The sequence below is a fragment of the Bombus flavifrons genome, chromosome 6, assembly GCF_040668555.2.
Source record: "Bombus flavifrons isolate JBK064 chromosome 6, iyBomFlav1_principal, whole genome shotgun sequence".
In the NCBI taxonomy this organism is placed as follows: Eukaryota; Metazoa; Arthropoda; class Insecta; order Hymenoptera; family Apidae; genus Bombus; species Bombus flavifrons.
The window spans coordinates 1,362,898-1,390,715 of NC_138447.1; the positions used below are offsets into that span (position 1 = coordinate 1,362,898).

Below are 27,818 nucleotides of genomic sequence, written 5' to 3' on the forward strand. Positions count from 1 at the left end.
TACAGATTACAGCTATAAAAATACATATATCATCATACATTACTACTATTACTTAATGTGATGGTTGCAGTAGTGTTGTAAATTCATGGTCATCAGTATTGTTCTTAAGAATTAAGAGATTACAATATTATACAACTCTCATACTATGTGTGCACCAACATTCCAGTTGTATAAATTGAAAAAATAAATTAACTATCGAATGTAGATGTAATGAATATATAAAAAGAGTGTTTAACAATATTGATATAGACCTCGATGATATAAACAAAAAATTATGTCATAAATTAGATTAGAAAATATAATTTACACATAAATGAAAAGAAACCATACGACAAATCTTTTTACTTTTGTGCCCCTTGCTATCTAACAATATTTTATATGTTAGTATATAGGAATTTATAAGTAGAAAAACAGGAGAAGGTACCAGCACCAGTGGCAATGCATGAGCCAACGAAGATGTGATTTAGTGCGCTAAGGCGATCGTCCAGTTCGTAGCCGGATACCAGCAAGAATCCTGGGCTATTGTCAAAATCCCAGAATTACCAGCTGATATTTGACTACATCACCGGATTGTTTACGTGTTTGCTTTTTGCAGATTAGTCACAGGTCACATTCAAACTGATGATAATAGAGTGGGATTTAACCATTTCACCAGTGCATAAATTATAATTAGAACATGTGTGATATTTTGTGTATAGGCAAGCTATTATAGCACCAGATTCTTATGCATAAAAAAAATCGCATGTGCTTTTCTACTTTATGTAGAAACGGGATTTTAAGGATCAATATACATATTGTTGATCAAATGCATTATACCGATACTTTAGTCCAATATTAATACTTTTTGTATTCTTCATTGCATATGGTCAGTAATGATACACAATTTGTGCGATTATATATTATTATTTTGCATATTAGTAAAAAGTTAGAACATGCTAGAAAATATTTATAAATTTAATCTAGGTACAATACAGTTCGTAAAATCTAAATCATATGAGAATAATTAATTTAAAAAATTTAAATGTATGCATATTTTAAAGTGTAAATAAAAATAAAATACTTCATAAAAAATACTTCAAAAAAATTAATATGAAAATTAGGGAATTATTCTCAATACTTCAATTTATTCTCAATATTTAGCATTGATGTTACATAGCAATATATATTGCAAATTTTAATAATTAAATAATACCAATCTTTATTCTACCTAAGAAATTTAGATATTTAATTATAATACATTGAGTTTCTTGATACTTGAAACTTTATTTTGTAAATTACATTAAAAATGACATGTAAAAATCCCGAATATTTATAATCCACACCAAAGAAGCACATGTGCATATTATTTCCTCACATTTAACAATAATTTTTGAAAACTATATTATCTAACATATCTCAAAATTAATTGCGTCGATTGTATGTATTGATATTTTGTGAACTTGGAAATATGAATTTTCTTTGTGAACATATAAAAATTGTGTAAATTTGCTATCGATAAATAATGATTGAAGAATTAATTGAAAAAAATTCTAATCATGCGAAATATAAAAGAAACAAGATGCAGGCAAAGGTAATATTTTATAGTAATAATAGAATCGAGTACCTTCTTGGTTTAGCTGTTCGATTCGTTCTGTTTTTTTATCGAGTTGTTCGCTTAATCTGGATGCTGCTTGTAAGCATTCTTTAGCTTCAGCTAATTGTTCCTATTAACAATTATTAAAAAATTATATATTTTCCTATTAACTATTAGATAAGCAATTTTTTTAATATTTATGTATAAACATACAATTATATAAGTATACCTTAAGAATTGTGACATCATTGGCCAACTCTTCTTGTTTTTTATGGGATTCGATTAGTTTAGATTGAATTCTCTCAGTTGCCGCTATGATATCTTTTTCCTTATCTAAAAATTATAAATGAAAATTATTAATTATAAAATTAATAATTAAATAAAATTAATAATAATAATAGCAACGGCAACAACAACAACAATAATAATAATCGATAATTTCGTATAAGACACGTTGTGTACAGAGATTATGAAATATTTTAAATTACCTCGTTGGAATTGTTCCAAGACTATCTGTAAATTAGTTAAGGACGTAGTCTGTGATAAGATCTTATCTTCAGCGATAGCTAACTTATTTTGTATATCATCCCTTTGCTGAACAATCAACGCCATTTGTTGTTGTAACGTTTCCACTTGCTGATTTGCTCTTATACTTGCGGACGTATACGCGTTTGAACTGCTCTTCATTTTTTCTTCAGCCTGCTGTAATTTCACTTCTAATTCTTTTCGCGTTTCCTCCGCAAGTAAGGCGTCTTCCGTATAGCTTGATTCCATTTCAACCAAATGTGCTCGTAGCCTTTCTAACTCCTTTGCGGCGTTCGCTTCTTTGCCTTGGCTTTCGCTAAGTTGATTCTGTAGCATTCTATTGTTCGATTGCTCTTGAATTAGAGCTGCTTCCAACGCGTTACATTTCTCATTAAGAATCGCAATTTCCGTTGTTTGCGTTGAGTGTTCGACGATCCCGCAAGTTTCCTTGCTGTTCGATTCTTCGGCATTTCTCAAACGTTGTTCAACTGCCCGCAGTTCATGCTGCAGAGTAGCTATGTCCTTTAATTCAGAGACATTTAAGTCTTTCTCTGTTAGCAAGTTCTGACCTCGCGATGTTTGTTCGTTCAAGAGGTGCGTCAGCCTTTGAATTTCGTCATGATATTGCACATTTTCATTGTGTTTGATGGTTACAAGTTTCACAAGTTCGTCCCTTTCGTTCTTTATAGCCGCAAAATCGAGTGTTTCTGTATCAGTCTTTGCAAGATAGAGTGCGCTTTTCAGGTTATTAATCTCTTCGTCTTTTTCTCTAATAAGATGAGATAGACTTTCTATCGTTTCTTTGGCCATATCAGCTGATTCTGTATTTTCGTCAATTGCCTTTTGTAATTTCTTTTGCGAATTGATGATTTCTGCCATTAATTTACTGTTGTCATCCTTCAAGGTATCATTTTCTCGTATCTTTTCCTCTAAAATAGCTGTAATTTGTTGCTTCTCCTTATCATAGACATTTTCATTTATACGATTTAATAACTCTTTTTTCTCCGCTTGTAGATATGCAATATCATGCTCCAACTTGATACAGCTATCCCTAGCTACTTCGTATTCGGTTTTTAAAGTTTTATTTTCTTCGGCAACGGTGGCGAAACTCTCTTGTAATTTTATCAATTCCCTCTCTTTCAAACGTAATTTTTCTATTTTATTCTCCATTTCAGCATAATCGTTCTGCATGGAACAAAATTTTTCAGTTAATTCGCTAAGCTCTAATTCACTCTTTAATTCTTCGCGTTTCTTTATTTCGTTTTGCAAATTTTCTTTTTCCAATTGAAGCTTCTCGGTCGTTTTCTTCATCGACAAAAATTCACTTTTTAATTCTACGTACCTTTCTTCCGATTCTCGTAATCGTTCCCTAATTTCATTTATCACTTTCTTATTATTCGCTACTTCTTCCTCCAATTCCGTCTGTTCTTGCTCTAACAAAGATTTTTCCGTGTTTACCAAGTCTAATTTATCGTTGGACTCGTCTTGAATGGCAGTTAACTGTTCCAACCAGGAAATTTTCTCTTTCGTTAAACTTTCGTTCTCTTGACTCAGCTTCGCTATGTAACTTTCTTTCAACTCTATTTGGTTGAACGCTTCGTCCAATTCTTTTCTCATGTTTAATATGTCGTAATCTAAGTCATCTTTCTCGCGATTAGTTTTGGCTAATTGTTCCTGAAGATCTTTCAACGTATCGTTATTCCCTGTCTCTGAATTACTTTCACGCCACTGCGAGATCTCTATTTCTAACTGTTCATTTCTTCGAGACAATTCCTCGTTTTCCTTTTGAATTTCGTCTTTCATACCTCGCAGAATCGCCAAACTGTTTTCTAATTGTTTTCCATTAGAAACGGACGTTTTCAATTCTCGTCTTACGTTCTCAAGATCGAATTTCAGCTCCTCGACTAATTTGATGTTCTCATCTAAATACTTGCATTTCTCCAATGATATCCTCAGCTGTTCCTGCGTTTCTTTCTCCGTGTTCTCCAATAAATCGATCTTCTTTCGTAATTTGTCATTCTCATCCAACGTCGTATGCAATTTCCGATTCAGATTCTCGATTGTATTAAACGTGTCCTCGATATCTTCCGGAATATTTTCTAATTTTGCTGATTTTCTCGTTCGAGATGCAGGTGGCGACTGGCCTTGATTCTTTAATCGTGTTTCGTTTGGACAAGTACTACGTAACATCGCATTTTTCTTTCTTAACGAGTTTTTCTTGCGCAACGCGGAATTTTCTACTTGAAGACGCTTCACCTCCTCGTGCAACCATTCAGTTTCCGATTCCACCACGTCTTTCGTCCATTTCACGTCAATGTACTGCTTCGCCAGAGCCTCGAAAATCGACTCATCCGGTTCTATTTCTACAAAGGAACTCTTCAAAATATTCTTGACCCTCTTGGTTAATTCGTCGACCACATTTCCCTCATACTGCTCGTCGGTCGATTCGTTTTCTTCCATTTCTAGATCATTTGTTTGGATATGCTTATCTACGCTCTCTAAATTGTTAGTTTGTACGGTATGGTCGACAGTTTCTGTTCGTATCAGCGTGCTGAATTCCATGAGTTTACCTTCCAGTTGGACGACTTTATCTTGAGCCTGGTTGTAGTCTACGTAAAGCTGTTCGTAAGCGTTTTGAAGGCACTGGTGTTTTTTTTCGACCTCTTCTTTGAGGGACAATAGTTTTTCTAAGGGTTAAAAGGAAAATGGAAACGACCAATCATTTATTTTGTATCAAGTTTTTAAGAAAATAGAAGAAAGTACTAGCATTATCAGATGGAAAGGGTTAAAGACATGCTTACCTATTGATTGTTCATGCTGCTGATCCAATTCTTCTACACTGGCGAATAATCTTTTATTTTCTTCCTGAAGTTCCTCGATTTTCTTGTACAATTCCGATTCTCTGTTGCTTGATACCTTGATAAATTCATCTCGCATGTGGTTCTCTGAACTCACGTCGAAATTAGGCTTCAACGCGGCGGTCTCGTGGCTGACGCTGTTGGGCCTCTTAAACTTCTCATCGAAGTCAGACTTTTCTTGTTTATTAGCCTCGCTATATTTCTCGTTCTCAGTTTCCAGCGCTTTTAGCGCGCCACGAACTAAATCCAGCTTCTCGAGGGAGTTCAATTTGGACAGCACCGTACGGAAATCGTTGATCAACGCTATTTCATCCGATTGCATGCGTCTCGTGTTTTTCTCGGTTTCCCGGCTCTGATTAACATAGTTTTGCTTTTACTGTGTATCGTTCATCATAAAATGTTTTAATACTGTAAAGCAAATTTTTCAAATGTTTTGTGAAACTTTAAACTGAAGAACGCCTCTCTTTATTCTAGGAAAATAATGCACAAATATTTAAGTCTTCGAAAGACTGAATTAACTAGTTAAAAAAAGAAATGTATTATTTTCATTAAGGAGATCTTCACAGCGTAAAAGTGTGTTAGACTTTATTTCACAAAAACTATGAATAGATACATTTAGCGTTCAACTTTAGTATTAACTATAGTATTAACAGTTGAAAAAAATAAGTATCTTTATGCTTGATCATTTGCTTCATTTGATCAGACTGAGGTTTTCAAATACACCGCATCGTTTAAAATTAAGTAACTCGAAGAATTACATCGCATTTCGTTTTATTCAGAATGAAACTTCTTATTTTCATAATCATATATTTGTTGCACTAACATGTTAGTAATCTTAAATTCGTCCAATTGAGCACAGTGATTCATTAGGAATGTTTCTTAATCATGCTAACAAACTCGAAGGTCGAAATATATCCGCTAAGTGAAAAAAATCTAGCTTCCTTGGGTACAGATTTTTCGAAATAAGTTATTTCTTCGTTTTACTTTTACGAGGAATTACTAAGATATATATATACCTACCTTTTCTTCCATTTGTATTATACGGTTCACCATATCTTGCTTTGCTCTTAAGAATTCCGCTTTTTGATGGCCATCGGTGAGTTCATCTTTTAAAGAGGAATTGTTACCCTGGAGTTAACAATTGTAACAGGTTATTTAATATTAACTAATAGGTTTTCTGAAGCATTCCATGTATCATAAAACAAAATTTCTTAAGATGAAATATTTAAATGAAATATTACGGGGAATGCTATAAAAAGGGATAGATGTATTCGAACTGTTGACAACGTATTAACATTTATATTGCGCAGTTTAGAAAACGGTAATAGTGAATTAAGTATATTACGTGGATATCTTAACTAATAAGGTGACAACGATATGATATTGATTGAAGATAACGCGTAATGACATATGTTATCACGTGTGTGTATATGCGCGAAACGGGCGTCGCTACAGAGTTAAAATTAAACGCAATTATCTGAAAACAATTGCAACGGTAATTATCCCGTTTATGTTTAGTGGGACAAAGAAGACAATGCGATTATTAGGTACACGGAGCAATTTATATATTATATATGCAACGAGTGCCGATCAGTTTTGAATCTATTAAATTATCATTTTCCAGAAAAGAAACCTAGTTCAAAATATTTGTTTGTACATAATAGAGAATTTTTCATATTTTACCTTTTGAATGTGTTTAAGTTCAATTTCTAAATCTCGTATTTTCACGGTGGCTTGTGCCAGTTGTTCTTGCAATTGTCGCACGTGATTCCGACTTTTTGAATTTCGATTTTTTGTGGACGGCGGATCCCAAAAAAATACCTCGCCCTCGTCATCGTGGTTACTATCGTTCTGAAACAAACAGATCATTAAAATTATAAGGTTTTTATCTTTAGAGTTAACGTTCTATGAAATAATATATCCATAACTTTTTTAGTGACCTATTGTTACTTATTAGTTCAACCAGAAACGGGTAGAGGTTCGTAATAAATAATCCCCTTTTAATCTCACCAACTACGCAACAAAGTATATCGACTATCAGAAATGCTACGCATTTTCCGAACAACCCAATATTTTATACGTATTTATATTATATTTTATATCGACGATTGAAGGTTGGTCGCAATTTTATGTTTTATTACGTAAAGTTTCATCATGATAACATTATACAGGAGACACGATCGTGTTGGAGATAGAGCTAAGAAAATTCACGAAGGCCCTGTAGACAGATCCCGATGATTTCAAAAGCATGGCGTGCATTAATGCATCAGCGCATCAGAAAACGCGAGCAACCTCTTCCGATTGAAAATTCATCAAGCAACGTCTTTTGCAACAATTGTTGTGAAAACGAGCGTCTACAAGGGGGAAAAAGAGTCGTACACGTCGTTAAGATGGGAAAATATTTACCGGGACGAATATCGGTAGATACCGCGTCGCAACGCGACGTTTCAGCGACCGAGTCGGATGCGAGTAATTTTCGTCCGGGAGGAAACTCGCGATTATTCCGTTATATCGCGCGAAAAAGGTTATATCGCTTTCCAAACTTGGATCAAGGGAATTTTGAATCTGCTGATTAAATGTGACAAATTTTAAATTATCGTATAACGATGTTTCGATGGTTAATTCAGATTGCAACTATGTACGTATTATACTTTCGCAAAAAGGTACAGTACACAGTTAAAAGTACGTTCCAGTACCTCGTGGTCGCGTGAACGAACTCGGGAAGATCACATGTCTGATTTTAATTGATATTAGTAAGTCTTACACGATTAAAAAAGATATTAATTATCGAAATCGAAAGTATTAAATATCGAAATGTACTGCAAAGTTGCATTTCAGCAACAAATTCGGATGCATGCAATCTTTGTGGGGAAGAAAACTCGCGATTATTCGATCGTATCTCATCCAAAATCTCCTTTTGAATACACGATCAATTAACGCATCGATTTTAATGATTTCATAGGTGAGCTCGATCGATCGAATAGCTACTACCAAAGAAATACACGTGAGTCGTGCCACGTTGACGTTCCTTCGCAAGTTTGAGTCGACTCGAAGCAGGATGCGACCGACTGGTAAGCAGCGTATCATTAGTATGTAACTTAGTATTGTTATACACGTTTACATAAGTATTCCGTATGTCGTGAACAATGCAAGTAACATGGCGCCGCTCGGCCGTGGAACCGCGCGGGCGCGAAAGAGGGAAGAAAAAAAATCTAGGGAAAAGGGACCTATGGTGGGGATGGTGTACTTATGCAATCGAAATTATGATCAGTTGCGGTTCTCTTGGGGGAAGAGAAAGAAAACGGCATATTCGGTTTTCAAATTGCTCACACCTGATAGAAAGGATGTCAAGATTTTACGGTGAATTGAGACTTTATAAAAGCCTTGTCATTCCATAGAAATTGCCGAGATTATGTAAACCCTCGTAAACTCTCTCACGTGTTCCGTGTATATTTCGTTTGTTGTTTTTATCCACGTAAAAACCGCCCGACTCCGGGACGAACCGACTCGGGGATATCTCAATTCAATTCAATTCAATTCGATTCAATTCACTCCACTGTACTCATACAGAAGGGTAAATTGAATTCGTATTGAAATGCGTTGTTTTCTTTTTTTCCTTTTTTTTTTTTTTTTGTCATATGCCATTCCAAATTCGATAGTTTAAAATTTGTTCTATTGTGCATTATGACGTAATTTAGTCGATAGTTAAAGGAAAGGGAAGTTTATCTATAACTGCTACTACAAAAGTAGCTTAAACGTTGTAAAAATTGAACAGTTTCTGAAAATGTAGTGATACAAACTATGAAGGGATTAAAGTGGAATTAATGAAACAGCAGCTTCGTGAATATAAAAGTAATTCAAGAATTTGTCATGAAAGTTCATAATGAGTTGAACTATTAACTCGTTAAAAAAGAGACGACTGTCTCAACCTACAATGCTTCGTGGAATAATTTGTTAATGAAATAATTATTCACTTCAACTGTAAAACAGATTATTGTTTTGAAAACGTAAAAATTTATTCGGCCCGAGTCAATAGAGAAATAGCTTTCGCCCGTCAATTGATTCGAAAGTCCGTCGTCATGCATTACCATACTTCTATACAAATTATTCAATGAGCTGTTATTATGGCCACGTATCGTCTTGACAAAAGACTACAAATAGGTTTTTATCCTACCATAAGTTTCCCCATATAAGGGAAAGAAGGAAGGGGCAAGCTGGAAGAGGAGAAAAAGGAAAGATTCACCTTTCGACCTGGCTTCATGCCGTTCAAAGTTCTTTCATCTAAAAGTCAATTCTTTACCTACTCCAAACAGATCGTATGTTTTCTTTTTGTCCCGCATAATACAAAAAGACGCGTCAACGTTCACAGTTCTGTTCTGGCAAAGGCGCATCGCGCGATCGTGCCATCATTTTGGGGGAAAAAATTCTCCAACGTTTAAAATGTATAAAGTCGGTATCTTATAGCGATAAAATGATCGTGAGATGAAATCCAATCTTTTCGTGGATGCAGTGGCCGATGAAATATTATTCCGTATTCCTGAAAATTATCGAAAGTTCGATGTACGAGATTCGAATAGACTTTGAATTCAAAATGTTTCCACGATCGTTTTTTTATGAGGAAACTTAAACGAGAGGAATAAACAAAAGTTCGTTCGTTGATGCATGTGTCGAAGCAGTTTGGTGTCGCATCGTTGCATATTATTCATAGGACCCTTTCAGATATGCGACTGATACCGAAAAGCTTTCGATGCACACTGTCTAAATGCTAATCGATGCACACGCGTTATGCATTTGTCTTTCCAGCCTCCGCTGACATTTTTTTAAGTCGATTCTGCTCGCGATAAACTGTTTTTTGGTCCCGGTGCAGTGTTCGGTAACCTCGGTTTTAGACAGCAAGGAGAAGAAGGAAGTAAGGAATTTAAATAACTTTCCGTTTCCATTCTTTAATTTAAGAACATTCTACTTTTTAAATCACTCTAATGTTAAATTTCTTCCGTTTCTTCGTTTGTATATTTTAGTATTTGCTCCTTGCGCCGCTTATCCATTTTACTATACGGACAAGATATATTTTTTATCACTTTAATATAAAATTGGTATTATATGTCTTAATGATTTGTAAATAAGGAAAAAGGAGTAGTTAAGAAGAAAAAAAATTCGATTGAGTAGTGAGAGTATGCGGGCGCTTTTCGCGGTCCAAATTCTCCTAATGAATATGAAAGGAACCTCCGTTAGGTCAGGTCAAGGAATAATGCATCGTTTGACTTGCATATGTATGTGGACTCGCGCGACCAAAGTTTCTTTTTTTTTTCTTCCAATACGGCCCGTTTATACGTTTATTTCACCTTGAATACTCGATACTTTAGAACTGACACGGAGAAGGTTCGGGATCTCAGGGTCGTACGTCATAAGTCGAACTTAGAGCTCTTCTTGTCTTGCAAATCCTTCTTGAATAGCCTCGATTAACACATTTTTCTTTTATTATGGTAAAGAATCGGGCTTCCAAGGCTGTGTTCACACAAGTTATGAAGATAGTTTGAACAGGGAGCAGCGTTTGTTTGGCGTTTCTTGGGGGAAAATTAGAGGGGAACGAAACAGACACGACGTTGACCACTTCGACGTTGACTGTGCATTTGCATATGCTTCTTTGTATGTCCTATTAATATATGCTTCTTAACCGAACACCACTCTCGTTATCGTAGAGCTTAAAGACATTTGTTTGAATTTTAAAAATTGTCATCTTTTTGTAGAAATGATGTGACGATGGTATTGATATTTTCTATGTTCCAATTTTCATTTATTTTCATGATTTATCATAACAACGCGAATAGGTATACAACGCGAATATTCCTTGTGATAAGCCGAAGGATTCGAGTCGTCGTCGATGAAACTTTACATTCGATAAACTTTTGATAGATGCATTTATGTATCAAAATAGTGTAGTAGCGGTAAATATATTGAAACGAGAAAAAACATGAAATTCAGAAAGAGTCAAAATTGACATCAGAATTTTCTTCGTCAAGAAGTTTTATCTTTCATATATCATATATCACATATTATCTTTCATATAACATATATCACAGACCTGTGATACGAAGTTTGTAACTACTTTACACAGAGAAAATATATTTTTCAATCCTGATACAGAGTACTCTAATGAAGCATAAAAGATTATAAAGTAACGATCGTAAATGAGAAGGTTTGCCTTTACGGAAAGATGTTGCATGTAATTCATTAAAAACGTTCGCGTGTATCATTTGAGAAATAAAAGCGAAGGAAATGAACATGGTATATTGATACGATCGCATGACACTTGCCTCCCGTTACATGCGAAATTATAAGGTACGTGGAAAGAGATCAGTGATATCGTCGATTGAGATCCCAGCTTGATTGAATCGCGGTTGTTATTCAAGTTTTGCACCAAATCTTTATCGATTATTATTTTATCGATTATTTTGCACATGAATCAAATTGTTACAAAAGTAAAGAAAATCAAACTGTGACTAGAAATATGCAGATACGAGAATTCTTTTGCTATACAAAAAGCATACACTATGCTACACGCATACAAAGAGCTGAAAAAGTAATAATTTTTCGATCTTAACGAATCGTTCACGTTTTTGAAGCAGCACACAATAATTTTCTGTTTTCCGATATCGTGCTAAGATGGTCGGTATATCTTTACTTTCTACATTTCGACAAAAATGAATGCTATCTGCCTTGCAAGCCTTTGATGGCATGATGTTTGTACGCTCATTAGTGATAGGGATGATAAAGCTAAGTGATGAAATAGCTATAAGTTAGTTTGGTTGAGATTTGGTTGGAATTTCACAAATGCATTAACCAGTGAATTTGAAAAGAGATCAAAGATTTACGCTATATACTGTTTGTAATTATTTGTATGATTTCAAAGGCTACTTCCAAAACTAATTCGTGATAAAAGCAGCGTTAATTATTGCAACGCAGAGACTTCTATGTTAATGATAGCGATGAATCTGTTACCTCTTATAATAGAGTCAGAGAGAGGCATACAATTTCTGGGTATCAATAATAATGCAAGCGCTTATAAGAAGTACGAAGGGGAATTAAAAATATGTTTGAGTAGTGGAATATATATAATGTTTGTATAGAAGATGAAAAAAGACAGCAAAAGGAGGATTGAAATAGAAGTAATGCATTTATCTGGAGAAATAAACACGATGAAGAAATTATCAGCAAGTAATAAACGTTGCATTTGCCACGCCTTTATGGATAAGGAAATGGAATCTGTGATTAAGCACTTTTATGCGATTATCATTCAATAAATTTCCTCTTTTTTCTTAGGCTATATGAGATAAAGTATGTATGTACAGTATACAGTCAGCAACTATTTGAATGATTGTACTAAGATCGAGATAAAAATAAACCATGTATTTTTCTTTCAAAGTATTTGCTGCGTAAACTTTCTTATCATTTTTTTGAAATTTTGATAATACGTTATTTAGTACATTATCTAGCCTTACCAGAATGCTTGAAAATCTTAACTCCTTAATCCCTATAGCAAGCCTCTGTAAAAATGACTTTTCGAGTAATTGCGGAAAAACCGCTCGTACGAAGTCGTTAAAAAGACTAATATAGTGTGTCAAATGACTAGAAGAATTTTCTTTTGACAAAAATTTAACCTTCGCCTCGTCGTTTCAACGACGTTTGCAAATAAACGTAATGCGAAATATGTAACATCGATAATTTCGGCGTCCAAAAAGCGGTATATTATAATGTGAAGTTCCTATTGTGTCCATTTCTGAATTTTTTTTGCGCTCATAGAAAGTACAAACAGCCAAGATATTTCTTCCTAAAGAGAAAATTTCAAATATACGCGAAGAATACGACCTTTGAGCATCAGCGTGTTCTGTTTTTGAAAGATGTCACGCTACAAATACCCTAATTTTGTTACAATTTTTAATATTACAGTTACATTACAATACGTGTCAGTTATAACTTCCAATCTAAGGATGCAGCTGTTAAGAATAAATACGTCAAAGTTGGAAGATATTTAAATTATTAATAATTCATTTTTATTTTAAATTGAAGAACATTTAAATCGTTATTCAAATCTATTTGTTAGCAGGTATGAAATGAAGTTTCATGAAATCACACCATTTTGCAAGTTGCGTTGATACATTTTCATATTGAGACGTTGATAATCAGATTCAGGAGATGATTACGTTGTCAGAATTTGCAGAACTTGTTGCATGCAAACTTTAAGCGAGATTCACACTCCACAATTTGTACAATTCAGTGCAACGTTATATAATTATTCAGATAAAAGTTACAATTTACACAGCAGTGCCATAGCAAAATTTATATACACAGAAATATTTATTGAATTATGCACTCTACCTATCTAGAATTACGAAATCTCTGGAGAAATTAATTTCGAGAATTAGAGATTTAGAATCCATATTTTCGTTCTTGATTTTGACAAATTAAAAAGATTACTCGAATTTAAATTTAACAAAAGGCATTAGACACCCAAATGTTAAAATAAATTCTCAAGTTTTTACCAAAAGTATGAGTTATTCTAATTTTAATAGAATTCAGGACATGATGATAAGCAATAAATTGATTACATCACATAGTGGATGTCAATTATGAACTTCATTTCTAATCACGTTCTGGTCCCAGCATTTTCTAGTTCAGACTGAGATTCGATTTCTATAATAAAGCAAAGAAGTAATGAAACAATGCTTATCAGTTAAAAGCAAAAGATTGACAAATTGATAACCACTTTTGCCTATTTTTGGTTGTTTAGAATTAAACCACAGCCACGACGAATAAAGTCTAATTACAACATTAAAAAATATATATTTTTTTATTGTGACGATAAGTACGATCATTTACTTATAAGCAAACTTGGAAGAGAAGGCAAAATCATCCATCGAAGGATTATGAATAATGATACTTAAAATGAAGACTGAAATCTTCTATTATACGGATTGTGGATGTACTTCGGGTACTTCTAAACAGTAATTATAGCCTTGTACAAATATATGACGTCACAGGACTTCAAACATGGTGATGAATTGTACGAGTATCGTTAAATAGATATTGAAGTGAATGACGTGTAACAAGGACAAGTGCAACATAATCTGTTCTACAAATAATACTTATTTCTTTTTGTAAAAGTCTAAATAAATTTAATTTCTAATTAACATTTGACATATTACATTGTAAAAAAATAAAAAAGTCACAGAGAATAATTGATTTTGATAAAAAAAAGGTACACCAGTTCTGCCTGTTTTGAACACAATTTCTTCGAACCATCCTACTTCTAAATGGTTCACGTGTAACCATGTCATCTTATCGAAGTAACGTGGCGAACTATACGCTACAGATACTGATAGTAACCGTGGGAAAGGAAGCACCTCTATTACTTACTCATAGAAATGTACGTTATACTAACTTCAATCAGACAAAATATTTCAATCTTCTAAATTAACCAATTTGTTCGATTTATAGGATCTACACGAGACAAGAAATAAGCATATTCCATTTAACAAATAAGTCGTTCCAGAATCATAATCGTGTACTTATTTACTCATGTATACGGTAAAATTGTGAAATTCCATGGGACTCGAATGATGCTATAGTTACCAAAAAACAATCGTGACTAACAACGACCAGATAACGTTTAATTGCAATCGATTAGATGTCTTCAACCGATGTTTCTATTTCGACGTTTTGGAATGGAAAACTCGCAGGAGGCGGTTGAACCGCTACGTTTAAACCACGCAGATGCTATACTCGATATTCTAACGCGAGCTATGTCAACACAGACTGTAATAAAACTTGCGTCATACCGTTTGTATGTGTTCACGTGCTTTGTTTTAATTGCAGGGTACTTCATCGCGCAGTTCTTTGCACCAGTTCTATTCGATAGCGAACGATCAAACGTCAGGACAAGAATCGACAGTTATGAGAAATATGGTGAGCTAGAAACTTACTATGTTTTCTCTTGGTAATGAAGCATCTTCATTGTCATATAGCGACTTAAACAACGTTTAACAAGTTAAACGAAACTTAAATGAGATGTTATTCAATTGTCAAGCATATTGTCAAGTTCTTATAATTAAATTGCAAATAAAACCATTTGTCGTTATAAAGAATCATTTTACATGTTATAACAAGAAAAAGTAAACGAAATAAAAAAATTAAGAATATGTAGCCACGTTTATTCATTCGAGAAAACTCATGAAGCAAAATATCAGGATATGGTTAAGAAAAAGTGTCAGGATATGATCGTAGACTTAAAAGATCAGAGTCTTTTGGCGACAATACTGCAGCCACATTTTGTCGAAGTTCTAATAATTCTCGAAATTTTTATAAATTAAAGACGCAAAATTCAAGGTGGTATGTATAGAAGAACAAAAAGTTTACTTTTAATTACTAATGGTTTTAATAATACCTATCATTTATAATCAGATATAATTATTAACTGCGTCTCTCGTGCGAGGATCAAATAATCAACGCATTTTGTAACATGGATGCAATTATGCAAAATATGTACAAGCTACGCGTAACTGTGTGGCACGGCGCAACGATTGCCCGTTTACATACACATTTCGTTTCATCTCACGTAAATCAATACCAACTCTGGAACACGAGATTTCGTTAATTGTATACCTCGTTCTTCTTCCCCGCTTTTCCTTTCAGTCTATCCAGCAAATGATCCGTTTTGCTTCCGATTTATACTAGCTCTCCTACGTCACGAAATATTCGTCATCGGATTTATCAATAAAAATTACGAACTGTCAAGGGACACAATTTGATTTTGCGAATTGTTCTCGAACTGTTACATCGTTTAGTAATTCAAAATAGGTACTCCCACCAATTTATTCAATGCATCCTTTCCACTTCTCATGTTTTTCGATTGTTCCATTTGAAATGATAAATTGATTCGCTGTATAAAAGTTAATTGGCGAAAATATGGTAGGTATTGTTTGAATCAAAATTCTCTATCTTTTTACGAGTTTCATATTTGTATCGAATAATTTCGATTGCAAAATAAATTAAACACGATATTGTAAACATGGCAGTGGCTGTATCGAAATATTTAGCCGTTTATATTAAAATTTTCACATTTCACTCGCGTAATATTTTTTCGAAATGCTTACACGTTAGCATCTGCTAGTTATAAACGAAACCAATTGAAAATTAAATTGTGCAATCAATTAATACCGAATGATTATTTCTTACCTAGCGTGATTGGAGTAAAATGCAGGTCGGGGTTAGAAATGGCATTCATTGATTGCCATTGGAGAGGCAATTATCTCTCGCGCGGGATTCGAGTTAGATGAACGTTAATATCAATTCGATTATTTTAGTCGAAAATGGGTTAGTTGAAAATTATAGGCTTCGTGCAATGAACAACTTGTCGATATAATTACGTTTCACTGATTCTAAAATTCTAAAAACTTATATAACTTTATTTCCACAAATAAATATAAAACGATATAATTCCAAATACATAGTAAAAACAGTGCAGTAAACAAAATTGATAACAATTATCACAATAACAATAAAAAACAAAATAACAATTAAAAAGAAATAATAAACTCGAGTGTTGCAAGATTGGTATGAAGTTATGAGCAATTTCACTATCAAAATTGAGACCCGGAAATCAACGTCAGACAGCGGGACACCTCATGGTTGGCAATTATATCGAACAAAAACAAGGGAAAATGGAAAAGAAAGGGAATTACCATCAGAACAGCCGGACAAGCAACGCAAGGAGGTCACGATAAGAAGTGCGTAACCAAAGGTTCCCCCGTTCCCTCCACCTAGATATGTCAGTCTAGTGGACTGAGTCCAGGTATCAGGAATAATGAACGTTGGAGTATTCAGCCACTGGGAGCATTGTTCGCGCTGCAAATATTAACCACAGTCTCGAGTGCAGCTCGCGACATTTCTATCTACCGCTGGTCTTACGCGTAAATTTACAGTAAAAACAACGTTTTCTTCTACAAAAGCGTATGCCTATACACGGGTTGGGTTGGATTCGAACGATCGCGAATCCAGTAAATTAAATTAAAAACTTTGTAACTCGGTTCATTAATCGTTATTCATCTAGACAATTAATTTTCACTTTTCGACAACATCAAATGATCTTCTGAATGAAACGGCTAAAAGAAAGCAGACTGATAGCCAAAACTTGTCGGATTATCTTCAAAGTTGCAATTCGGGGAATACGCGGATAGGTGCTTAAAATTCCGAATAACTTTTCCAACTTCGGGGAAACGTAAAAATAAAAGGAATGGAAAGTTTGGGTATATATTATATCATTTATGAAGTTGTTATTATAATTGTTAAAGAATGCAGGCTGATGTAAAATTGCTGATGTAGAATAATGTTTAGTGATTCGAACAGTGACAACATAGCACGAGGATTAATACAAGAATTGCCAGCAGACTCGATAAAAAGCGTGAAATCGCTGAAATTGAAAGGACTAGCGTAAAGCAGATTACAAAATGAAGAGAATTTATACGGCACACAATGCGGGTTGTTACTTTCCTGTTACTCGAAAAACTATTCATACTTAGTGTGCATGCCGAACGAATTAGCACAATGAACGTGCGCCAGCCTGGAACGTAAAAGCGAAAAAATAATTTACAGGAAGAATATTTATCGTAGAACGATACTTCAGCTAGTCAGTAGTCGGTAACTAATTGCTCTTTAAACGCAATGCACCGATACATTTTATTATGAATATTATCTTCGACTAATGTTCGTTCAAAATACCATAAAATTTGCTGCTCGTTACTGTGCATGTAGGTTAATTGTATTGTGTAACGAGGGATGGAAAAACACACGTCGATAACGCGATATAATTTACGAAACTGAAAGGTAATAGCGGGCAGACGTATTGTACCAACCGAAACAATGGATAGCGCAAACACCTGCATCACTGAAATGGCTCTGCTTTAGACGATCGATCATGTTGCATTAAGCTCTTTAATTAAAATGCTGTCCGGGCATGTGTACGCGCACAATGTGACTAGGAAGAATTCTGCTACCACATTTACCTCCTATCAACAGTGCAAAAAGTATGAAGTCTAAAATCTTCACTTTTATAAAATTGGCAGCGATCGAATTTTACCAGTGTCGGTTAGCAACTTTAAAAAACTAGGAAAGAACTGTATAATTTTTACAATGGTAAAGCAACACTACCTTCGAATTTCTTAATACCATAAAATGTTATAAGCGTTGCTTTATCACGTGTACACGCAAGGAACCAAGAATACAATCGAAAGAAATATTGCTAAAATATGTATATCATTTATGACGAAAAATCTTCGGCAGTTCACAAATAAAGAGGACGTCGTGGTACGACCGTTTCGCGAATTATCAAGCCTTGTTACGGTATGAAACAGACATAGCGCCCGGCATAATTACATACGTTTGTGTCGTTAGTATTTCAGTTTAACATGTACTGCCCTAATCTCCAATACTCGACGTAGTTCGATGGTGGCCATCATACAGACCGTATGTTTCTGTAGCGGCACTCGACAGTAAACTTTCCAACGGTTTCTGTCCCGTGGCTCGCTACACAAAGACCCGACTCTTCGGACAAGATGATTGCCAGATGTCGATACATTCTTACAGAATATTCTCAGCTAGCCTAAGGACCCGCCAAAAATCTTAGGATTTATTTAGCTAAACTCCTCCAAAGGAACAAATAGCCTTTGTCTGAACAGTTGCTTAGTCCATTACCTACTAGGGGAAAACACGAGAAATCTGCTTTTTCTCATGTACGATGTTTCCCGCTAGCAACTTTCTCTCAAGGACAGTTAGCATCCTTTTCCAACGACTAACACAAAATTCGCCAATTAACAACGACGTTCATTTCCCTCACTTTCCGAACCAAGGCTTTCCTCAACGAATCCGATGATCTCGCATCCTTAGACACACCCCATCATAGTTTTCCTTTGCAGCATTATCGTGACGGAAAGTCAGTCGCTACACAGTCGTTACAGTCGCAACGGACCGAGTCAATTATCAATCCAAGTTTTCGACATATCGAGCAATCATCGTCCTAACTTATTTCGCGCATCAAAACGCATCGACCAGTAGTCGAATTTGTAACCGCGAATCGCGAAACGATAATAGTAACCGCGAGTTCTACCCATCGGTGTACACATGCAATATATGGTTAATAAATATTTATTGTTAAACATATTCGAGGGTTTCTTCAGTACCTATCACGACCTAATCACCTCACTTCTATAGGGTGTCTGAATTTTAATTAGATGTAGGAAATACAGATGAAAATAGATTTAAAGAAATTACTTTGAAAATTCTGTATTTTCTTTACTATTGGACGATGAATAGCCTTTAGTCTTACATATCGAAGGCTAAGTACCTTGACATACATAGTCAAAGACCGATACTATTATTCAATTCTATCAGTACCATTAATATTGCTACTTAAATTTATTAACAACACTAATATTCTTACCTAATCATGCTTTCTGCAAACAGATACTTAAGTAAAAATCAGTTGAATGTTTGCGGTCCTATTATGATAAATGTACCGTTTCAAGAATTAAAGATTTAGTAATATTGTTTTCCAATTCTACATAAAAATGGATGTTTCGTTAGAGTCTGTAAAAAAGCCTGTACTCATAAAAAAGCAGAATTGGACACAGTGTACAGGGCAGAGCGGTCACAAGCGCCATAATGGCGGTTTAAGGGTCAGTGAATAATTATAATAAATGTTGGTCACCAAGTTACGTCATCTTTGTAATGTTCTATCGTCTCCGATAAATCGAGTCATAAAAAGGAATCTTTACGCTCTCTTCATTTCTGAATCCTTTCGCTGCACCAACACGAACTTCTTAAACACTTATTTCAAAACGATTGCTTCGTTCTTTTCATCTCCCTGTCGCGTGGGCTTCGTGATTATACATCGTTGTATTCGATTTTATATTCGATCAAATACTTCCGACTTTCGAAACGTTGCATCTACCTGCAAAATATTATTATTAAACGCAGGCAAAAGCTTCTTTGAAGTTAGTTTACGTGTTTCGGCATAAAATAAAACACTCGTTGAAAGTCAACATCATCAGTCTAGAAACAGTTTCAAGCTTAACCAATACAAAATGAACTTCATAGAACATTCTCAAAATTCTTTATTTTAGTAGAAAATCGATCACCGATTGAAATCCTGGAAAAGAAACGAATTACCGTCAAATGCCGTCGATGGCATGAATTCTACTTGTGTTGCCAGATATTATCACAGTTTTCGAGATTCTTTATCAGACCCGACGCTCACTTTTATCGTGACATTAGCAAATTTGGATCTTAAATTTCGCGAACGGTTGCGGGAATGTTCCCCATTGAGGACACACGATCACGAAATAGAGGATCAGAGTTAGGAGACGAGCGGCGATTAGTCAGCAAAGCGACAAGTGTGTTTGCGACGGGACTCGTCGTTCCCATCGCTGCGTTTTTTTTTCCTGTTCTTCGTTTTCTACTGCCTCTTCGGCTCTTTCCGAGTAAGTCCACCGGTGTCTTCGTTCCCTTCTCGCGATATTGCCGAGCAGGATGGAAAAGGTACACCGTGTCTCGCGTTAGATACTGAGAAGTTAGCATTCAGCGCGTTCCAGTCGAAGATAAGGGAATTGGGTTCACAGTCAGCCGCAACATCGCAGACCACTTTTTAATTAATGCGTTGCCTACGCTCCGCGTGCGATTCAAAATATTGAAAAAGCGGGAACGAATTTGGAAGACGCGCTTGTAGCTGACATTTTATGTCAGTTTATTAAAGTTTAACTCTCGAACAAAGATTCCTTTTTTCAATCTTTTTCGCTCGCAAGTTCCTGAAACTCCTAACGATGTCTGTGTCACCAACAACGAAACAATTCATTGTATTATCCTCTACAGTCCTGCATTTATCTTCAAATATTTCAACACTCCCTTCCGTTTCGTCGAATACGTATCTGGTTCGAGCGTTTGCAAACAGAATGTAGCCGACGCGGCGTGACGCATCGAGAAATGGAGAGAGAGAAGAAAAAAGGCACGATTTTGTTTCAGAAAGTGTATTACTCATTCGACACGTGCCATTGTGTTCCACGTCACGTAATGCGAACGGAAAAATCTCATATGTCGCGCGATTTCGCGTAACCGAAATAAAGTCAACGCAAGCTGGAAGTTCGTCGAGTTCTCGAGCTCACCTATACGAGTCGTCGAGATTCACCGGAAAGCAGGTTTCTTCCTCTCCTTCCTGGGAAGCGAGTGTCTCTCCCCGTTTTGTAATTCTTGAGCAAATAATAGCACCGAAAATACACACTGGCATGTGTGAAAGACCTTAGAGAAACTTGGCATCCAGTTCATGGAATTTGTAAAACCTTAAACAATGAACGGGACGCGTTGGAAATTCACACCGGCGGGGCGCGGCGTTCGGTCGGACTCGATAAGAGGTAACGGACGGCTTTTGGTGAAAAAGAGGGCAACCTGGCTGGTACTTGAAACGTGTTAGCGCTTATTCACTCCATCAAGCTGATAAAACATCGACTGTTCGAAAAAGAACCCGATACGTTCCAAATACTTTAACGACGTATGATGTGTAACGTGGCGTTCATGTGTACTATTAATGTGAATTTCATCAATTTTATCGTCGACGTACGATAAAAAGGATTCCTACGAATCGTCCGATTCGATTTGCTTTCTATTCGATCTCTTTCGATACAGCTATTACGCCTTTCAGCCATCCTTGGCAGCATTTCCATAGTAGTAGCGTTTCTTCTAAAAGTATAAATAGGTCTCGTGTGAATATTAATCTTCTTGTTCTAAAAGGAAATTGATCTATTTTATTCCTATGTATAAGTTACGTCTTTAAAGTTACACGATAAGACTTTTCACGTAAAAAATTCATTTGAATGCATATCGTTGATGCAATAGTCATATCATGACAGACAAATGTTTTATCGACTGTTCATGATCTTTGGTACACCTCACCGTTCCAGAAAAAGAAACTTTCCGCAGTCTCCCTATAAACGGGAGAGTAAATGGTACAAGGTGATATTAGGAAAAGTGTGCTAATATCAGTGTTAATGACAGTGATAGTTAGAATCACTAATAAATTACACTATGTTGTTGTATACTATGTTTTCTTAGTTATTTCTTGATCAGTCTTACGTTATGTACATCCTGCGTTAGTAATGTAAATGGCAGTGTTTCATAAAATGATCGTTCACTGTTACGTATCAGTTGACGTTTCTTGGTGATATACACATGTATGTAGGTCTACGTGACTTTTTAATGGCTTATTAAATACTTCCAATCTTATGTCGCAACTCGGAAACCATGAAACTTGTAGTAGTTCTTAGCGAACATTTGATAAAATTTTCCTAAAAGCATTGTTGCAGCTTTTGGAAGATTTCGTGAAATACTTACAAGAGAGGACGATTTTTCCGAGTTCCCTTTGACAGCTTTCCTTCCTTCGTAACTAGATTATCATGTCGCAAAGTTTTCCAGCCGTAATTAGGAAATTTTACAAACTTTCAAGAATTTGCGTCGGCAAACACAAGTCTCTCTGAGTTCGTGCACGCAAACTATCGTTCGCGGTGTTAACGAAGAAATGTCAGGTCGGGACATTATTTTCTGTTAATGAGGGCAACTGCATGAGTCGTAAATAACAGTTAATAAATTTTTTGCATATATATTTATTTGTGATCCGCGATATATCGCTATCTAAACCATTCGACAATAAAAATTCAGTCGCAAGCGATAATCGTTATCTAGGAAACCTTTAGATATATTTAGGAATGAGCCTTGAGGAGCATCATTTATTCATTAAGGCAAGAGTGCATAAAATAGTAGAATAATAGCGATAATAGTAAACGATGAAAAGTGTTGGTATTATGCAAAAAATGAAAAAAAGAGAGGAAGAGGAATGAAAGAAAGAATTGACATATTTAAGGACGTCAGACGTTCGTGTTCTTTGAACAGCTCAAACATGTTTCATTGCTAGAAACCATCCATACCTCTGAATGTTTTATTTCTCTCGTTTAAAATAGAAGAAACTATGTTTGTCCTTTATTATTCACGATATAGGAAAGCGAGACTTTAGCTAACGTAACGAAATCAAAATTTGCTATTATTTCCATCGTTTATCAAGGATTTGAAGTTTGTAATTTTCAACGTCTACCGTAGGTTTCGGAGTGCTTCTAATGTGTAATAATTACGTTAAAGGAACTTTTTAATTTTTAGAGATTTTAGAGGAATTTTCTAATTTCGAAGAAGACTTTCCTAGAATTTGTTCTTATATATTCTTTTTGAATTACGAAATGCTTTCATAAAAATGAAACATGATTATGATAGAAGATGATCAAAGGGTTAAAGCAGAACTCAATCATAAAACTTTACTCGTGCAAACACGAATAAGCAGGACAAATTCTTTATAACACATTGCGAAACAAAATTAGCGTATTAATTTCGAACGATTACGCGCCGAATCGGGACAAGATATTGCAGCTGACACTTTGGAAAGAAACAATGCGTTTGATGCGACTCCAAAGCAAATCTAATTACATTTTAACCAATTGCTAATCGTGGTTAATTGCATGTCAACACAGTAACATAATAATGAATTACTGCCTTCCTGTGCAAATGTGTAGCGACAAATTTGTCGGGACAACTTTGCCAACTTACCCGCAACTCAATCTCGGTGTCCCCCTACGCGATGCTGGTAATTCGCGACACTTCAAAGCCCGTACTTGTTATAGTTTAAAATGATTGTCAAAGTTGTATCGGTCGCACGAGATTGATTCAACGAACGGTGAACTATGACCAGCGTTATTAATGTTACTGATATTTACGATTGTTGTGTATAATCGGTTTGCAACGAGCCAGTTAGTACAAAGTGGCATGAAAACTATTATTTACAGCCACTTACTCGTTTTAACAAATCGATAGAAAATTATCAATTAATATAATACACGCGTTAAACTGGTTGCTATACATTTTTTTCTCAAACCGTAATCTTATAACTAAAAATTATCGAATCAAATGTTTTGCAAAAGTCTTGTTTCCAGAGTACATTTTCGTCTACGATAGTGTAATTTTGATAAATTGCTTTTTCATTAATCGAAAGCGTATTTTGTTGTTCTCTTTAAATATTAATTAATGGCCTAAAATATACCAGGTAATTCTATTATAGTTTAGAGTAACGTTTCGCAGAGGATGTCGGATAAAAATCAAATACACGGGTTTACTGTTTTCTGGTATCAATTATACACGATCACCTATCGATCTTTGGTCATCCATGAGCAGATCAGACCGCGCATTACACATGGCGTCGCGTCGAGTTTAAAAATGTGAGCGTACGCGAGCACAGAGATCGGGAGAAGCCACATTTGCGGTTCGCGGTACGTGGGTAATCTCATTCTCTGTTCCGCTACCGTGAAATTGTAACGTCCCCCCGGGCTGGCTCGATTTAACTCGCGATCGCTCCGACTCCGACTGCGATGTTTCTTCGTGCCACTATCGACATCGGTCCGTTTCTCGTGAAAACGAAAGTTTTCAGTGTAGTCAAGCCGATTGAATGACTCGATTCGACTTGATTCAAATCGGTTCCAGAGAGGATCGTTGCGCGGATAGCTTTAAACGCGCCCCGGAAATCTCAAATAATTGCTGCGACGTCTCGTTGCTCCATCGTGCCGAGATCCTTCGCAATTTCCAGTGAACTCCATTTTCCATCGGCCTATCCAATTAATCAGTTGTTAATAGACGATCGACTGTAATTTCTTATACCCCAGGATCAGTGAAACGCGCTGCTCGATCGACGCACCGCACCGTCTTAGAAAAATTTGGTTGAAATGGATTATTGTTAATAACGTTGGCGTTGTTAACGTTGGACGATAACAAAGAACAAAGCCAATTATAGCGATAAATGTCGAGTGTAAGGTTCTTCAAAAGAGTCGAGATTTTCTTTGTTATTTCTATTTGAAGTAGGCATATGCGTTGCTCGATAAAAGAAAGTTTCATGTAATAAGATGTTTAATATTTTGGAGCTAGATTTTATAAACTACAGAAAGGATGTAGTAGTAGAGAAAAAGAAACGAAAGATTTGTTTGGTATTTTACGAGTTCCATGGATTGTCATGATCTTTTTACATATGAGGGGTATAGATATCGTAATAAAATTCCTTGACAGTGAGTTGTATAATAATCATAGTTCCCGTTAATTTCTGCAAATAAAAAATTACAGCCAGAAGAGATGAACTACATTTATCATCGAATTTACCTTTTAATTACTTGCCTTCCACCGCATATTACATTACTTCCCCCGAATTCTACAACGACTTTGATTCCAGCCCGAGATTACATGTACATAATGTCGCATTAGCGCTATCTTCAGTTATAAAAACAGTTGAAAAATCATTTCTTCTGGCACTTCTCATTTAGCTGGTTGACGTCGAGGTTCATGCGTGACGAAACAGTTGTCAGTGACTCGAAACAAATAACGCCGTAAATTTTGCTAGTCTACCTTTTTTCTTCTTCTAAGTTTTCTCTTCTTCTCTTTTTTTTTATATTTTTTCCTTTCCTTTCGTTAAGTGAAAATATGTCGGTGTTAATTTACTCGAGTTTACAGCATTCCGCGCGTCGTGTGTTTCAATTCACGCCTAAGTTTCTCCCCTACGCTCTGAGCTCTGGTGTTCGACGATCATCGAAACCACTAGAATACGTTTCGCCTGTGTGTTCGTGTACGTTTCCTCTCCTTCTGGATGTGCCACATATATCTCGGTGAAAATTTTTACCCGGATATACTTAACGAATTTATTTGTCTTAATAATTTCCTCCCGCCGGAATGCACGATCTAACGTGTTTTCTAAAAGCTCGCCGCGCTCTACTTCGTTCTGAATGAAACTGTTATTTGAACATTCTCCCGTACAGATTAGTCGGCCGAAGATGATGATTTTCCTTGGATCAATGACTCGACACGAAGGATTTGGAAAGTTAGAAATTTCTGTGCGGTGTGCACGGTCGTATTGTTGCAAATTAAATTTAAATTGAAATTAAAATTAAAGACATTGGTATTGAGTTTCTTTCTTTTCCTTTCATTAACTTAGAGAATATATTTTGGAAGTTTAAATCTGGAGCCAAATTTCTGAAACAAGTATGTACATTGTATATACCTTTCACCATATATTACAAGCTAGCCGGATCCTTCTCTAGAATATCTCTAAAGATGCCTGCAACTAATCGGTAGAAGTCAAAAACCTCGTGAATGTTCATAAGCAATATGATAGATTGCTGAATATCTATTCGAGAAATTATGCAAACTGGTTTGCATTTATTAGGATGGAAGGCCAAGATTTAATTTCAAAGATCCGCGGTATATTCCTGTGTATATTTCTTTCTGTTGCTTCAGTATGAAAATATTTAACACATCGGAAGAATGTAAAATTTTTAAAATGTAACGCCGATGCACGTGTTGATGTTGGTAATATTCTAGTATTTTTATCGTTGTTCGTATGATCGAACATCTTACTTATAAAAATCTTCGACAACGGCTCAAAACAATTTGACGCGACAGAAATTTCTCGACTGTTCCTCAAACTGTCGCGTTTCCCCTTTTTCATTATCGTCTGAACTTTGGACACGACTGTCAACGGTTACTTACGTAAAGTCGAAACACGTCCCTGCATCGTGGTCTCTTGAATTAATGAACGGAAAATATTACACTGAATTTTCTGCGCACATCTATCGTTACTCCAAATCTGCGGATCTCGGATCGTCTTGTTACGTTGACGTGACTCTTGCAACTGCGGAGCACAGTACGACAATCACGTGACTGTTTTATTGCGCAACTGGATCGCTGGACGGGGACCTTGATTACTCTTGCACCTTCACGGATATTTTTGCTTTTCATTTTTTTCCAAGTAGTCGTTCGATACTTACTTTTTACTCGAAAACAATCGATATTTGCTGCTTGTTTCCGTTCGTTTCTTGATGGAAAATATTTCAAATAGTGAGTTTGACAGTGACGTGAAATTTTAATTTCTAAACGCCTTTATTAATCTTGTTTTATATTTTCGTTGTTACCTTCGATTCCTGTGCTTTTATAGCGCTACTGTAAATTTTCTATTTGGCTCTCTGTGAGATTACCGATACAAATTTTCCGTCGAAAATCTATCAACACGGAAAATTCATTTACCTGGTTCTGTTGGTAGCTTTTAACAAAATAAATTCATGTAACGTGGCGTTTTTCCTATCGTTCGAACGTAACAAAAAAATGAATACTGTAATTCTGAAGACTCGTATTGCGCAACTCGATCGGTGAACGCAGGCCTTGGTGACGCTTGCATCTTTACCGGCATTTTTATTTTCATGGCACGCGGTTGTGAATAACTTTTCCTTTTCATTCAGGTGCGAGGTTCGTCTGGTTATTTAGAAAAATACTTGTTAACTTGAAAGATATTTCCAATCGACAAGATCCTTCGCGATAATATGCTATCTCGATTGCGTTCGTATAGAAATCGTATGAAATTTTAGCGACGTTTCAGAACTTTCTTAAGTAAACTTAGAACTCAAATGAAAATAAAGAATGTACTTAGGAGAATAGTTAAAAGGCCCAAATTCGCTTAGTTTCAGCAACGAATTGATTTTTTAAGAATGTCTTATCACTTATCAATGTAACATGTTGGAAACGTGACATGCAAAAAATAGATAAGCTACGGACTAACACAGGTGCAACTGAACATTACAAAGGATTCTGAACTACTGTCTCTAAGGTTAAAGTACAAGGATCGACTTAATTAATTGCAAGTAATGTACGTACGTTCCATACAACTTACGTACTTCATAAATGACACATTTTGTTCG

The 27,818-nt window shown here is 35.5% G+C and overlaps 1 protein-coding gene across 5 annotated transcripts in view; it reads right to left on the reverse strand.

Annotated features, from left to right (window-relative positions):
* LOC138180537 (thyroid receptor-interacting protein 11) overlaps nucleotides 1-27,818 on the reverse strand; it is a 45,319-nt gene that overhangs the window by 2,508 nt on the left and 14,993 nt on the right. For 3 of the 5 annotated variants that reach the window (XM_069114487.1, XM_069114486.1, XM_069114488.1), the window contains 6 exons: nucleotides 6,640-6,807; nucleotides 5,977-6,084; nucleotides 4,900-5,308; nucleotides 2,062-4,785; nucleotides 1,803-1,906; nucleotides 1,604-1,703 (listed from right to left, as the gene is read on the reverse strand). In XM_069114487.1, coding sequence (XP_068970588.1) covers nucleotides 1,604-1,703; nucleotides 1,803-1,906; nucleotides 2,062-4,785; nucleotides 4,900-5,308; nucleotides 5,977-6,084; nucleotides 6,640-6,807 — 3,613 coding nt within the window. Of the gene's footprint in view, nucleotides 1-1,603; nucleotides 1,704-1,802; nucleotides 1,907-2,061; nucleotides 4,786-4,899; nucleotides 5,365-5,976; nucleotides 6,085-6,639; nucleotides 6,808-26,616; nucleotides 26,971-27,818 lie in introns of those variants that run through there. The other 2 variants (XM_069114489.1, XM_069114490.1) reach the window with 2 other exon arrangements.